The sequence below is a fragment of the Ophidiomyces ophidiicola genome (genome assembly GCF_022830035.1).
Source record: "Ophidiomyces ophidiicola strain CBS 122913 chromosome Unknown scaffold_7, whole genome shotgun sequence".
Lineage (NCBI taxonomy): Eukaryota > Fungi > Ascomycota > Eurotiomycetes > Onygenales > Onygenaceae > Ophidiomyces > Ophidiomyces ophidiicola.
The window spans coordinates 428018-443445 of record NW_026054647.1 but is presented as its reverse complement, the minus strand read 5'-3'; the positions used below and the strand labels follow the sequence as shown (position 1 = coordinate 443445).

Sequence of the window (15428 nt, the reverse complement as noted above, 5' to 3'; positions counted from 1 at the left end):
GGATAAATTGGGATCAAAACGTATATATATACAGAGGCAAACGGATGAGATATCCAACTCGTATATTTAGGGAAAACCTACTACAATAAAAGGCGTCGGCCTTTCTCAAGACACATTAGCTACTATATATCGGAACCCGATTAAAGTATACATTTGAGTAAACAGTAGGTAGGGGAAACATCCGACAAACACCGGGGTCTACATATATGACTTCCAGATGAGAAAACGGGTGTGCCATGGCAATAGGTGTGAGTGTGCAGAGCTCTTCATCATAAAGGACGATGTGGTGCGAATTTTCTAGCTGCTTCAAGAGGTCCTTGGTCTCAGAGACGGAGTGGCCAGATTCTGATGCTAATTCGGCGACTGTAGGAGGTCGGCATTGATCAAGGTAAAACCCGAAGAGAAGCTGTCTCAATCGTCTTAGAGGGGCGTCCATTGAGGCTGGAATTATGTTCCAGGTGATGTTAATAACTACACAGTACGGAGTAGTAGCTTTGTTTTCTTTGACAGGTAACATGCGCCTTGTGGTGATCCTTGTGGAGTTGAATAATATGTCAAGCACACACTGGTATTTAGAGATGCGGAGCGGGGAATCGGTCCATCTGAGGGGCAGCAACTTATTAATCTGGACTAGAAACTTTTCTCCAAATCACCCCACAGAGTTATGTACTCCATCTTTTTTGTTTCGTCTGATGATTGGTGGCAATCAAATTTCAAAACAATCCATTATGGTTCACACTTCCATTGTTTAAGCGGCTCTCTGGGTCCTATCTCCATTTTGAGCGCGGCGAAACCACAAACCAATGCTGAATGGGAAATGAACATTTTATTTCCTCTATTCCACCTTGCAAAATCGACATATATGTACAGGGGGTAGAATAGAAAACGAAGCAAATTTGTTTCTCCGAGCATCCATCCCCAGACCCAAGATGCAAGATCTTCCGCTGAATCTTAGGCGATGCGATAAGCCCCCGATGTTTTCTCGCGGTATTTGTATGTACCAAAAACATATCGAAAATAGAAAAGAAAACCCAGGGTACATCGAACGCAGGCTTTACACACAATACGATAGAAAAACGTTACTGGAAGATAATACCCATATATTCAACATCCTTCAAATCATGCGAAGGCAAGCTGCTTCTTGATTTCGGCAATAGCTTTGCCTGGGTTCAAACCCTTGGGGCAAGTTCTCGTGCAGTTCATAATAGTGTGGCACCGATACACGCTCATGCTGTTGTCAAGCGCGGCGCGACGTTCGGCAGTCTTCTCATCTCTGGAATCAACCAGCCATCGGTAGGACTGAAGTAGAATAGCGGGGCCAAGGTATTCTTCGCTATTCCACCAGTATGACGGGCAAGACGTCGAGCAGCATGCGCAAAGAATACATTCATAGAGACCGTCAAGCTTCTTACGGTCAGCCGGAGATTGTCTGATTTCCCTGCCCTATTGTATCGGTATGTTTAGCATCCATCCAAACAAGGCACTTTCACATGTGAATACATACATCATCAGGCTTGGTTTCACGCTGTAGATAAGGTTTGATAGACTTATACTGCTTATAAAAATGAGTCAAATCGGGGACAAGATCTTTGACGACGTAGGTATGAGGCAATGGGTAGATCCGACTTTCTTTGGTTGTATCAGTGGGAATGCGACCTAAATTTTGTGGGCATAAGTAAGAATATTTAGCCCGAGGCCATAATAGCTGAAATGGCAAGAGAGGGTGCAGAAAAGGTCTTACACAAGCAAGCCAATGTATTCACTCCATCAATGTTCATTGCGCAGCTGCCACAGATACCCTCTCTACAACTTCTTCTGAAAGTCAATGTCGGATCCACTTCATTCTTGATTCTAATCAACGCATCAAGCATCATTGGCCCCGTCTTATTTAAGTCAATTGTGTATGTTTGCATTCGTGGCTTTTCAGTAGGCTGGTCGGGGTCCCATCGGTAAATCTTGAAGGTCTTGATTTTGGCTGCTTGTGATGGAGCCGGCTCCTTCATTGTAGAAGATGTGGACGCGGGTGCAGTAGCATCCTTACCCGCTACGGGGCCTGGGGTTTGGGATTCGACAGTGGCATATGTGCGAGAGAAGGCTGCAGGGCGAAAAAGAGGCCGGGCGGCGCGGAAGATAGACGACGTGGAGCGTAAGGAGGCCATTGCGAAATATGTAAAAACTTTTCCTCGTCACCCTCAGAGGAGTCAAAACGTGAGATGGGTCGCGATTTTTTTTGCGATCGGCGCGGAAAGGCAGCAATGCACAGCACCTGCGATCAACCCGAGAAGCGCGCACGACTTGCAAGCTGGTATTCAACTCCAGTTTTGACGTTGGAAGTCAAGACCTCGGGAGGGAAGCTCGGGCGAAGCCGGTTATGTCAGCCATCTTGTCCAATCAGGGCGCAGTGATTACACGGCTGAACTGACCGGTCGCTTATGTCATCAGGCTCTACTCCACGAGAGAATTTTAGGTTCGGCGGCCAGAAATAGTCAACACGCGAATTTGCCATACAAAAGATCCGAAAGATATCGATAGATTGGATGTGCTGGATGTGTGCACTTGAAGACGACCACTCAATTCTCTTTTAGTACGGAGTACAACAACAACTAGGCTAGGCTATCTTATTCCCCACTTCTCTACCATCTGATCTAAGCTGATGGCTTGGAAGGAAATAAAATGGAACAAAGGCAGAAGTGCTTAAAATGCTTAGATTCTCTGTCTAACTGTGTCTACACATCTGTAGGGCCAGGAGCATGAGCCTTAAAGAATTTTGCTGAGCTTCTCGTGCGGCAATGAAAAGGAGAATTGCGCTGATAAAACAAATGCTATTTATCATGCGACCACAGAACAAAGACAACAAACAATAATGGACCCAATATTTTTAAGTGTCAGAAATCCAAGAAACAAATAACTCCTTTCTACACCGCAAAGAAGAACAGTACATCTACAGACATTTCTGTGATGCCATCAATCACTGCATCCTTCTAGTTACTCCGATAAAGTGTATTGAATACTGAGATTAACAAAGTTCACATTTTCAATCAACTTCTTATTCTCAATTCCAAGTAACGGATTTCAACTCCCCCACACTCGTCACTTCTCATCTGCCGATAACCTCCAATTACTCTGTACTGATGTTGTAACAAGAATAGCATAGTTCACTTCAGCCCACTCACCCAGAGCACTGAAACCACTTTGGATTGTACTCTAATCCAACATGCACCACTCTCTTGGCTTTTCCTTGGTAAGAGCAGCTGAGAATAATTTCATTAACTGTAATGAAAGAGTTAGCTTGTATGTAGTATAAAGGAGAGGGTGGTGTATTCTTGGTCTTCAGTTCTTCCTGTCTTGGAATCCTTGGCCATTTCTTTCAGATCATCCAGACTCTTGTCAGATTGAATAAATACCATGTCCTTCAAGCTGTCATCTGATTTCAGATTTTTCAGATATGTAGTCGCACTATCTGAGCATCCTATCTGGGATATCAGAAATTTTATTGCGCCATTTCTATATCCTCTCTTCTTGCAGTGAAGAATTTTGTTTTTCAAAATTTCTTTATCCTCGGATGGCTGGCCCGGAAAATCGTATAGTCAGCATTTCTGTCAAACATTGTATACGTAGCTTCAAACATCCTTACCTCTCCATCAGTTATGATCATAACAATCAGGGGGTTTTGCAATTTCCCCTCTTGATGAAAGATCTTGTCTAAAATTTGTTTCTCCAACTGTGTGCCTAGTTCTGTGCCACCGGAGAATTTGATGCTTGTTAAAGCCGCATCAATGCTTTCCTTTGTCAGTTGAATGGCTTGCTTATTGTTGTTGTTGTTGAGAAAATGTAGAGCTACTCCTTTTTCATTCAACACCATTGCAAATTCAACCATCCGCCGGAGTGTTTGTTGGAGCAATTCCCTTAGAGGGCTCATAGATGAACTGTTATCTACTCAGCGTCAACCTGATTTCTTTTCCCTTTCTTAGGGGAGCATTAACTCACCACAAAGGATGAATATGTCGTGCTGTGTGAGTTTGACAAGGCCTGGAATATCATTTAGATTTAAAAGCCACTTAGATATGACCTTTCTAACAGTTTTGATCGCTTTCCTTGTCTTCTTATGTACAGTTTGTCGGTCTAGCTTTAAGAAGAGCCGCATACTTTTTAAGATAGCATAAACATATAAATGAGTGTTGTGGTCAGGTTCATTCTAATTGTAATAAGTACTGTGAGTATACATCGCTCAAAGAAGTGGAAACTCACTAGTAGCTGTGGAAATGTGTCAATATTTAGTGCTGGAATAATCTCAGAAGTTTTATTATTCCTCAACAAGCACAAAGGCATTGGGCCCTGATAATATTTTGTGGCTCCTTCAACTATAAGTAGCCTGCATATATCCTCTGCTCTTGGAGATTGTTCAGCTATGAACAGAGAGGTATGGTTTTTGTTGTCTTTTGCATTGATATCTGCACCTCTAAAAATTAACAAATAAACCGAACTGATGTTGTTGTTTTGAACAGCCAGGTGCAAAGCTGTCTTGCCATCCAGATTCTTTGCATCTATCCCCAGCTTGCCCTGTCCTAGTAAAAAACGGGCCAACTGCTCCGATTTTCCATTACTTGCAATAGAATGTAAAAGAGTTTCGTGATTGTTATTTCGGGTGGTGAGATCTGCCCCAGCCTTAATCAGTTGTGTCACAATGTCTACTGCAGCATCGCCACGGTGCACAGCCAAATGCAGAGGTGTATTCCCTTCATTGTCCCTCATTTCCATGAGTGCTCCATTGCTCAGCAGCACCTTTACATCATGAACAGTGCCAGACACAGCTTGATGTAAAGGCGTTCTTCCATTGTTGTCAACCGCATCTTTATCTGCCCCCACACCAATCAAGATCTCGACAGCAGTTACACTTCCTGCTTCTGCAGCATGATGCAAAAGCGTCCTTCCATCTGGATTCTCCAGTTGGGTAGTGAAAAGGGACCCTCCTGGGCTATAACACTTTGCTCGGGAAGTAAAAATAGACACCACTGCGCTATGATTTTCCTGGGCTGCAAAGTAAAGAGCTGTCCTTCCCTTCTCATCGGGTTCATTAATGCAACTGCTATTAATTTCAAGGAAGATTTTTATCGCTTCTTCGCTTCCTTCCCTTGCCGCTTGGTGGAGAAGTGACGGGTCAACACCATTTACTGGGTTTTCCCTTGCTTGCCCATGATTGTAGAGCAGCTGTGCAATGGCAACATGGTTCTCCTGAGCCGCAATATAGAGAGGGGTCAGCCCAAAAGTCCTCTTATTAATATCAAGTTTTGTAGCTGTCTTGCTGGTGAATTCCACCAGAAGTTTGCATATATCCTCATACCCATACTTCGTGGCATACGAGATCGGAGTCCAGCCCTCATAATCTTCAGCGTTTATGTCGATACCTTCTTGGCGTAGCAATACAGCTATTACTGTCGAATGTCGATGCATGGTGGCTAGCAGCAGTGCTGTCCGCCCACTATTATCTTTCGCGTTTATTTCACCTAGAGTTCCAACTAGGCTTCTTACAACCTGTTCATGTCCCAGTTCACTAGCAATATGAAGCAGGTTAACTGCCTCCGAATATTGAAGGCCACGCTCGGTTCTTGATAACTTGATAATTAACGAGGAATTTTGAATTTGAAGGCTCATAATCTTTGGAGTGATGAGTTGGTGACTTTACAAGGCGCTTTATTCAGATGTGCAGTCCAAAACTGAATAGCATATTTCTGGAAATCCTTCTTATCGGATAGTAAATAATCAAGGCACCTCTGCGCAATTTATGAGTGGGATGATACTTCAAGTGTATCCACGTCATCTTCGGACCACCAGAGCTGTAAGTTACCAAGCAAATAATCCCGCGTGGCATGGCCATGTACTAGCTGAATCTCGCCATTTCGGATTTCAATGAAACCCTGGCAATTGTGTACGACTTGTTTCTCAAATTTGTTTGTGTCTGATAGTAATTCTTCTTTTAGAACTGTATCCATATCAACGACCGCTCGAAATTCTGCTACCAATAGGGCTCGTTTTGTAAACAAAACCCATTGCAGTATGCCCTTTCCAGCGTTGCTCATACAATCCAGGGAAATGTGGGGGTGGTTTGGGAGTGCCAATTGCAGAGTACCAGTAGATTTCACAGTACAAAGTAGCTTGAGATTTCTGCCTCCAGGGTTTTTGGGCGATAGCATGTCTTCTAGTAGGCCAGCTATCTCATTGATGTCACTTGCCTTGTCTAAAGCGTCAGGGATAAGTATGCAGGGCACGACCCGAAATGAAAGTAACAGTTTTCTATGGACTTTGGGAGGCCATTTCGCCCCTGCCCCGTTACATTTCCTGAGCTTCCAGTATTCTTCCAGCACTTGAAACTGGAGGCTGCGTAGCCCTTTTTTATTAAGGATGGAAAATACCAGAGCGCAGACCATCCGTGGCTCAACGTGGTGCCCTATTTGATCATTGAAGAATGATACAGTGTCTTGCAACTCAGCCTCCATGTATTTTGCCAGCACAGTTGTGTTGCACCCAAGCTGTCCGGAAACAATGAGAAGCCCGGATGCACCTTGTTTCCAGGCCTTGAATTCATTATGGTTTTTTATCCATTTGTAAGTTGCCAACTCAGGGCTCTCAATATTGACCGTCTGAACTTCGGAACTCTGGAGGCGCAGAGAGTCCATGCACGTTGTGAACTCAGCGGGCACTTCTGTGGGCATGTCTGTGTAGGTCAGTTTAATCATGACCAACTCGAAAAGGGAATTCGCCATCCTTATGGTATCTAACAAAAACTAAGAGGACACAAATGTAACAATTCCTTTCAGGTAGGAGATCCAACTTACGTTCCAGTGATGGTTGCCTACAAATATCCCCCACTACTGCTTCCAGTCTGCGCAAAACACGTATGTAATTCGAGTCTTGCTCATCTGCGAATCTGCAAATATCCTCGTCAGTAGTATGAAGCGCCACCACACGTTCATTCCGCAGTCCAAGACGAGCGGAACCTTCATCGACAACCTTTAAAACATGCTCGTGTCAGTTATTTGAGGAGCATATTATTCAGATATAGCACCTACTCTCTTCCCCAACGTCCCAAAAAACGTAGTGATATCAAGCTCTGGCGCAATTTCACTAAAGGCCATCGTCTTTTCAGCCAAACTGTATGACCACAATTTAAGCTCATTCAATGGACTTGACTCTAAATTCCAGATATTTCCAAGATTTTGAAGATGGACCTCCCAGTCGGCACGAGTGGAACCTTGATGCGGGGTCGAAAAGAAAAGAACGGCTTTCGTAGAATCAAGAATATTTTTAAACTGAGTTGGTCAAGAATGGGCATAAATAAGAGCCTGTTATGACGCACGAGTGATCAGTACACAGTCAATAGGAAATGAAGTCGGTGACTGACGGTTTTGATAACAATACCCCCCAGAGAATGACCAATAAATACAATGGGGCATTGTCTGTTCTGATGGAATATTAGCCTAAAAATACCAATAACAAAGGGTATTTAAATCAACCTTACCTTTGTTTCCCTATCATCTGATAAATCGTTTAAAAGCTGTTCGGCAAGTGTGAAAATTCTTATGTCCGAGAATTGAGTAAAGTTCTGCATGGAATAGGGCCAGATTTTCGCAGTGCTCATCATTGGAGAGCGTGGAAGGAAGTCTTCTAACCATAGCTTGTGAGAGCTCGGGTGCCTCCAAGAGTCGTTCACATCCTGTCCGAAGCCATGAACCGCGAATATTCTGTCAAGAAGCATTAATGATATAGAAATTTATAGTATCAGGTTTTGTCTGCCTTACTCTATCGTGTATGTTTTCTCGGACCCTACGGCGGAATTTCTCATAATGTTTTATAGTTTGCGTTCTATTGTCCACACACACACACAGTAGGTCAGCAGTTTTCTGCGAGGCTCAAAGGCCAACTCTCAAATGCAGTAAAGTCAAGTCTCAGGTTGGGGTTGCATATAAATTTCGAAAATGCTTCAGATATATATGCAGCAGACACTGAAAGTAAAGTAACACTAACCGAGCAAGATAGGATTATCTACCATTAATCAATTGTTGCTTCTGTGGGGAAGTACGGAGTAGACATTCACAGTCATAGCAGTGATCACTGTTCCCGCCGCAGCAAGCCACCTTAGGCAGTTCCGCGTCCTTACCCGCACAACTCTGTTTGCCCATTTGTAAAGGGGGAGAATGCGAGAATGATCGCCCCTTTGCAGAGGTAAGATGGAGGGAGTATGTACAATGCTTCTCGCTGAGCCTTCTATGACAGTAGAATATACTCGGATTGTTCGGGTTGGGTACTAACACATTGTGTAGCCAGGCAGAGAAAATGCCAATAAAATACGAGCTGCAGATTTGGATACTTGGGGTTTCCACCTTTTAATTATTATTATTGAGATGGGACAGTATGGTTGAGTTAACCGGCGACGTATCCAAAAGCAGTAGACCGTGATAAAAGAGTGTTGTTTGAAGGAAAATTTCTTGAGCATTTCAAGAAAGGAGAATTGGAAGCCAAAAAGTCATTATACAGGTTGACCTGCTAGGAGAACTAAGCTTCGAAATATACGGAGCAGAGTAGCCCAGAACAAAATCGACACCTAAATCAGCCGAATATTGGGTTCTCAAGCCAAATGGAACATAAAGATTTCCATGAAAGTAACTGGCATGTAGCGATATGATGGATAGTGCCAAGCCCAATACAGGACTGCTATTTTATCCACAGCCAGGCAAACAAAATCAGTCCTCTTCGAAGAGGCATCAAGAAATATAAAAATCTAATGACACTTGTGGCCTTGTTTCCTTTGTAGAGCGTTGTCATCAAGTTACACGGTCGCGGGTATTGTAGGTCAACGACTCAAAGCTCTTCGTACTAGTATTTACATCACAATCCCAGCCGTTTGACATTGAACACACGGACCCTCCTCGGTAACAGAGGCATAACAGAGTTTCGTACATGTCCGTTTCGTCTGGGGACAATCCTCGTAAAATAGCATGCCAGAGGGGCTCAGGTAATCCATGCGCGCTTTCTTCTCTGGGCTTATAAAACCATAATATTCGACTCATGTGGCAGTCGGGTAAAAGGACGACCACCATGTATATAGTCTGTTCAATACATAGCTCCGGTGAAAGAGAAATGTAACTATATCTTCGAAGAATTAAGAAAACTTGACTGTCATCGCATGATCGGGTGGTGGAGGTAAAAATACAGACCACACCCTTCATTTCAGCAAAGGAGGGTGGCGACAATTAATGGTGTGGTAACGCGCCTTGTCAGGCTCTGATGCTGGAGGGTTGGGTCACAATTCACCATAAGAGAGTGCACCAACAGCGATTCGAGTATATAGCTGCTCATCCGGCACTCAAAGTGTTTGTCATAGAGGAAGGTGATTCAAATTCTTCAGCATCATTATCATCATAATCATAAACAAAGACTTTCCGCCAACGACATTTCCCAGATTAAATGGCACAGGCTACGGGCCAACCTATAGAGGTGTCCCAACAGGTATTCTCGTACGTTCATGAAGGTTTGCAGCATGTCTCACTGACGGGGTATAGGGGTACACACTTGGTCTTCATGTTCTGTTTGAACCCGAAAATGCTTCACCCAAAGTAGAGTGAGTTCTCAAAGTTCTCAACAGCACCGTTTGACATTGACAGGCTAAAAGAACTATGTTTGATTGATAGTGTTGTGGCAGTCCACGGTCTGGGCGGGGATTCTTATTCGACTTGGATAGATCCCAACTCAAACTGCCTGTGGCTTCGCGACCTTCTGCCACAGTCCAATATTTTCAAAGAGAGTGCTAGAATCTTGACTTTTGGTTATGACGCCAAAGTATTTGTCAATCCATCCGCAAGCGCTGCGAGGGGGCGTACATTCACTTTTGCAGAGGAGCTGCTGAATGACCTTGACGACAAGCGAGGGGGCGAGGTATGATCCACCCCGCTTTCGTAGGAAAGTTCTCTCTTTCACTCTAATCATTTATTTTTCATGGGCAGGCGCAGCATCGCCCCATAATCTTTGTTGGGCATTCTCTTGGTGGAATTGTGATCAAAGCTGTAAGTACTTAATGTGCTCATTCATGCCTTACTAAGTAGGCTAATCAGGCAAAGGCATTGTGCTACGCCCACCTGCGCGAGTCATTATACAGTACGATCCTCGACTCTACATACTCAATTGTCTTCTTTGGAACTCCTCACCAGGGCACTGACTCGGCGGTTTGGGCAACTTATCTGGGGAAAATTGGCACGGTTTTTGGAGTGGCGGCTTCCAGAGCCACCAGAGATTTAAAGCGCTGGTCCGATCCGTTGTTGGAATTGTCTGTCAACTTCGCCGAACTGGTGGATCGATTCGAGATCACGACCTTCTTTGAAGGAAAGCCTGTGAATGGGGTTATGGTAAGTTAGCCAAAACAGTGCGAGGATAAGTCGTAAGGAATTCACGTAGCTGAAATCATCTCCAGGTCGCCCCTGAGGGGACGGTGCGTTTGGGGCTGAGAAGAGAGCGTTGTCGACAGCTTGACGGAGACCATCGAACCATATGCAAGTTCTCCTATTCTGATCCAAAATTCAATGTGGTAAAAAACAGGTTCGATAGCATTATGCAGGAAATAATGAGCATGAGACTCGCAAATGAGTTGCCGGTCCCAGTATCAACGACGAGTCAACAAAGTCTCGAACAGCGATTGGAAGCTTTGACGAATTTTAATAAATCGGGTTGAGCATATTCCGCAGAGTAGTAGGGAATATGTACAGAGTAGCCTGCCTAGTACTTAACTAGGTACATAAAGGCTACGAGACGACAAGGTTTCCACATTGTGCCATGTGACCGTTTTAGTCAGTTATGTAACTAGTTCGTTAGTTACATAGGATCCGCCTAGTTACCCCTTTTATCACAATTACATTATTGTTGAACTGAACAGACTATGTTACTGAACCTTGTGAATTCAAGGTGGCCACCTTTTTAGTCGAATGGCTAAGCCATCTGATAATTATTATGACAGTTGCCAGGGCCTCAGGGATGATCTAAAGTAGTATTTCGTATAGTTACAGCAGTTGAAAAGGCTGACATAGCTTCTAAGGGTAGAATAGTGACCTTTTTCTAAGAAATTGTACCGCAGAAATTAGTATTCGCCTTATCGAGCGATAAACTAAGCCGCCAGCTTCCCAAAATGGTTTTGTTGGATTTCGACGCTCTGTTCCCATACGTCCAGTTCCGGGAGTAAACACGATGATACAGAAAAGGCAGTACAACTGTAGCTGTTGGTAATGTTCACCCCACGGTACAGATAAGCTGGATGATGAGGATATTAGTTTGACTGAAGACATAGAGAGCTACATTATGAGGCGTAGCAGATAACCATAGTATATCCAAAGGCCGTATTAATCGGCAGGTTTTTGTGGATGCACAGTTCAAACTTCTTCCTACTTTAGCCAATAGAATCCATAAAATTTCACTAAAGTCTGCTCAGTGAACTTGTGGGGCTGTTCTCCGTAGAGACTTAGATAGATATTCTGTAGCCCATTTTTTGGGGGGCGAAGAGTAGTAAAAAAGGCATTCACTCGGCTCCCAGTTCAATCTTAATAAGTTACTAGCCAGTAACTATTATCGTAATGGAGATTGCTATGTGTAAATACGATCATGGAATCGTCCAGAAGTTGTGCGGCAGGAGTTGTTCTAAAAGAAAAGCGAACTAGTCGCAGAAATGCCTAGTTGCCTGATGGGAATATCCCGCCTCCTGACTTAATGGGCAACTCTCTTGAGGATGACCTATCAATCCAATTTGAGAAACTAATGGCCTGAGAACAAGGAGTTAGCTACATCTTTAGACAAGGAATACTATCTCCTCAGCTAACCAATGAAAGGGCCATGGGTGTTCTGATCAATTTAAAACAGATTCTTGCAAATTGAATGTAATTTTTCAAAGATTACAAGAAATTTTTCCTCTTGAATGGATCTCATACATTTCCCAAGACCCAATTTAAGCCACCATTTATATATAACCACACCGTCCATATATTGTGGGCACTCAACAAATTTCCTTTTAGTGATTGAGTGTATGGCGATGCTGTGCCTCTACAAAGTCTCAAGAACTCAAACAGAACTGACAGTGATCTGGGAAATATTGACTCTGAAAGATATCTCTGTTGTTCAGAGAGGTTTGTATTAGTATCCGGGTAAAAACCTACATTTTTTTGCACCTGCTTCAAGTATATGAATCGAGTAGATTGAAGCCAAATGAAAGTGGAGAATCCTGAGAGGCGTATTTGTGCTGGTTGAGAGCTCTGGCGGTAAGGAAACAGAACATGAGTCAGATTGGATAATGGTTAACGCATATGCTAAGGGATAATCTCACTTGTTAGAGTTGTAAGCAGATATTGATGCTTCAAAATACCTGTTTGTAGGTGGTGTCAAGCTGGATTTCGAAGCAGCGGTACAGCTGGAAAGACCAAGAGTACTTGTCATGGCGATCATGAGGAATGAAAATTCCACACAGCTTCCAACGGCTTGAAGCATCATCCTTGGTTGGAAAAGTGTTGTGAAACGAGTGGACTCGGCAATACTGTCCTGGTGATAAACTTACCAAAACCATGCAATTTCAATAGATACAACCTGTGAATCAATATGTCTCCAATGCTAGTTATCCAAAACACGCCATAGAAATCTGCCATGCCTTGCCAGAGCCTTTGTAGAATAAAGGCTTAGAATGGCTGCAAGGCTCACTGCAACCTGGTTGGAGTATACTGGTAATTAGTGTTGTCGCCCCCAGCCATTGTAGCTATGCAGCAAGTTAAAAACACCCTCACTATGGCATAGCATGTGCTGCAGGCAGAGTGCCAAACCTGTTACCCCAAAAGAGCAGGAAGGTTCCTCAGCTTTCCCAACTGCGGTTATACCGAGAGAGATCGCAAGCTGAAAGTCCACAGCGACATACCAGACCTGGTACTCCGTATGCGCCTTCCATATGCATACACTCTTCACCACTGGGGATCGCCATTGGGTGCAGTTGCACAGCAGCAGAGCAAGGCTCGATGCGGAGCCAACAAACGACACTTCTAGGGCCCTTGACTGAGACCACTAAGTCGACGCCTGGCATGGCTGCATGAAAGCCACTTCTGTCATGTATGGCCCAAAGAGCGGTGTTTCCAGCGACGGCGGCCTTGAGCAGTGACAGTGTCGAGTTTCACAACCTAGCAACAATATCTTAAAGCACTCATCAGCACTCAACTCTCAAGAACAGCCACAGACCGATCCTTAACTTTATGGTGGAAGGAGGACACCTACAGCTTTGGGGCCGCCCTTAGCACAGTTAAGCAAAAACCCTTCCACGACATATGCACGCAGCTATACTCGTAAGGGCGCAGTGCTGATCATCTCGAGGGCAACGGTTTCGAGTGATACCCGTTTCAGCTGCCTCACATATTGGCGGCCAACGCAAACACGCAAAGCACTCGACGGCTTGCGTAGCGTTGAGTGCGGAGGTTTCCTCGGCCACGACCCGCCGGGGTCGGCGGTCTGGTGGCCAGAAGAAGTGCCACCTGTCCCAACCGCAAGCCTTCATCCACATGGATACTCGCCAAAATTGCCTCGCGTGACCCGTGAAGTTTGCCATGGAGGTACCGCAAAGTTTCAACATGTACCGAAGAGGTACTCCGCGGTGTACGTTGTTAGCGTCGGTACTTCGGGAGACCCGGGGGAGGATTATGATACCTCACCACCCCGGCCGACTGGAAGGCTCAGCGGCGGCCAAATTACTAATGGAGCCCGGTCAAAGTCTGTATTAGTATGTCCACAGAGGCAACTCCCGGGGCCCTGTCGGCGCCTCATTGCACGGCCGCAGCTAACAAACTCACTAACTATCTCGTTGTTACCTAACTGGAGCTGGCTGGCCTAAGGAGCGCCAATTTGCCCCCAGTAGAATCCCAATCACCGAGCCCTCTTGGCTGAGCTTAAACGGCTTTAAATACCCATGATAATCTCGCTGACTCCCTTTTCCTCGTACTGTGTTCTTTGACCAACCCGTTCTTTGTGTGTGTAAACTCCCGCTCTGCCTACTCAGAAAACGCCGTCTTGCGTTGCATCTTCTTCACGACATCCAACGTGCTCTAACATAGCTCTCCGCTGCCTCATCGCAACACCTCCCGGCCCCGACCCCCTATTCTCCCCAATTGCCATTGCTCCTACCCTTCTCCAAGGCCCTTGAGTCCTTATTTCTGCCATATCAGTGACGAAAAGCCCCTGCGAAGGTGAGGAACATCGGCCCCTTTTTCATTCAATGGCTCCTTTTAGGTTGTCAGCAGCTTTAGTTAGGTCTCTAACATCTATTTCAAAAGCACTCCTTCCATAACCACAGCCTCCAATCGACCAGCACAAACTAATATAACACATATAATCGGCCTTTCGACCCTTTCTCCCCCTATTAGGTCCCCGTCTCCGCTGTCATCCCCGCCGTCCTTAGCTTCCGCCCTTCATCCAGCAACTACAGACATGGCTCCATCCCGAAAGCCCCGCTGCACATTCAAAGATTGCAAGGAATTCGCTCAGCGCATCGTTGGCGATTGCAGCTTTTGCAAAGGCCATTTCTGCGGCAAACATCGAATGCTGGAGTCACATTCCTGCAGCGGACTAGAAGACTGCAAAAAGGAATCGCATGCACGCAATGCGGAACGCTTAAACTCGGAGCGGACGACAGTGGTTAAGGGGGTCTAAATCATACATTCTATCCAATATATCTTTCTAGCTGGCGGTGTTGGCATTTAGCTGGTTTTGCACTTTTTCATGAGCCCTTTTTGGCGGATTAGATTCTTTCGTTCCTAACAGTTGGCTTTTTGGCCTATTCCTGTCTCGCTACTTCAGCACGGTGTGGTTGTTTAATATCACTTTCTGCTCTATCTGGATTGTATGCAGACGTTGGGGTTTTGGGGGCATGTTGGGAGAACAGATGGCGTAATTCAAGAATGACCTTTCTTCACATATATTACATGCATGCGTTGATCCAGTATGATGAATAAGCCCGTGATGCTGCGATCTTATAGTTAATTGTAATCGGTTTTCACTTTGATTTGTGCATCTAAGTAAGCTTCAGTGTCTGAACAACAAACAGTTGGACCAGCACCTGAACCAGAAAACATTGCTATCACTAAGTTATCTTTGTAAAGCTTTGACAACCTGTGAAACTATTCACAAACTTGTCCACTCAAGAATGTACACGTAAATGCACTGCATACCTGTCAATGGGACTTGCCACATGTCACCAGCTCATCTTCCCCACATGCATAACCCCTTGCAACAATGAACGTCCAATTATTGAAAGCCAGAAACACTCAGCAAAATGTATAACCACATGTCGCACTGCTGATATACTGGAAAACTTCAATTCGTGCAATCCCGGCATTTGTCTGGTGGGCAATCTAGATCTATATGGCCTA

At 44.7% G+C, this 15428-nt stretch overlaps 4 protein-coding genes across 4 annotated transcripts; 1 reads left to right on the top strand and 3 right to left on the bottom strand.

Moving 5' to 3' along the window:
• Window positions 1-1119: 1119 nt before the first annotated feature.
• SDH2 (succinate dehydrogenase complex, subunit B) lies at window positions 1120-2159 on the bottom strand (the record flags this gene model as incomplete). Its single annotated transcript, XM_049251629.1, has 3 exons — window positions 1120-1443; window positions 1505-1656; window positions 1742-2159. 3 exons carry the CDS (start codon window positions 2157-2159, stop codon window positions 1120-1122), a joined length of 894 nt encoding a protein of 297 aa, XP_049109434.1.
• A 1125-nt stretch (window positions 2160-3284) lies between these two features.
• On the bottom strand, window positions 3285-5652 carry LOZ57_002561 (uncharacterized protein; the record flags this gene model as incomplete). Its single annotated transcript, XM_049251628.1, has 4 exons — window positions 3285-3566; window positions 3635-3933; window positions 3988-4195; window positions 4249-5652. 4 exons carry the CDS (start codon window positions 5650-5652, stop codon window positions 3285-3287), a joined length of 2193 nt encoding a protein of 730 aa, XP_049109433.1.
• Window positions 5653-5780: 128 nt separating this feature from the next.
• Window positions 5781-7840, bottom strand: LOZ57_002560 (uncharacterized protein; the record flags this gene model as incomplete). Its single annotated transcript, XM_049251627.1, has 5 exons — window positions 5781-6772; window positions 6834-7008; window positions 7068-7307; window positions 7517-7739; window positions 7797-7840. The coding sequence occupies 5 exons, from the start codon at window positions 7838-7840 to the stop codon at window positions 5781-5783; spliced, it is 1674 nt and encodes a 557-aa protein (XP_049109432.1).
• A 1622-nt stretch (window positions 7841-9462) lies between these two features.
• Window positions 9463-10720, top strand: LOZ57_002559 (uncharacterized protein; the record flags this gene model as incomplete). Its single annotated transcript, XM_049251626.1, has 6 exons — window positions 9463-9504; window positions 9558-9616; window positions 9660-9930; window positions 9999-10058; window positions 10107-10397; window positions 10463-10720. The coding sequence occupies 6 exons, from the start codon at window positions 9463-9465 to the stop codon at window positions 10718-10720; spliced, it is 981 nt and encodes a 326-aa protein (XP_049109431.1).
• Window positions 10721-15428: the final 4708 nt, after the last annotated feature.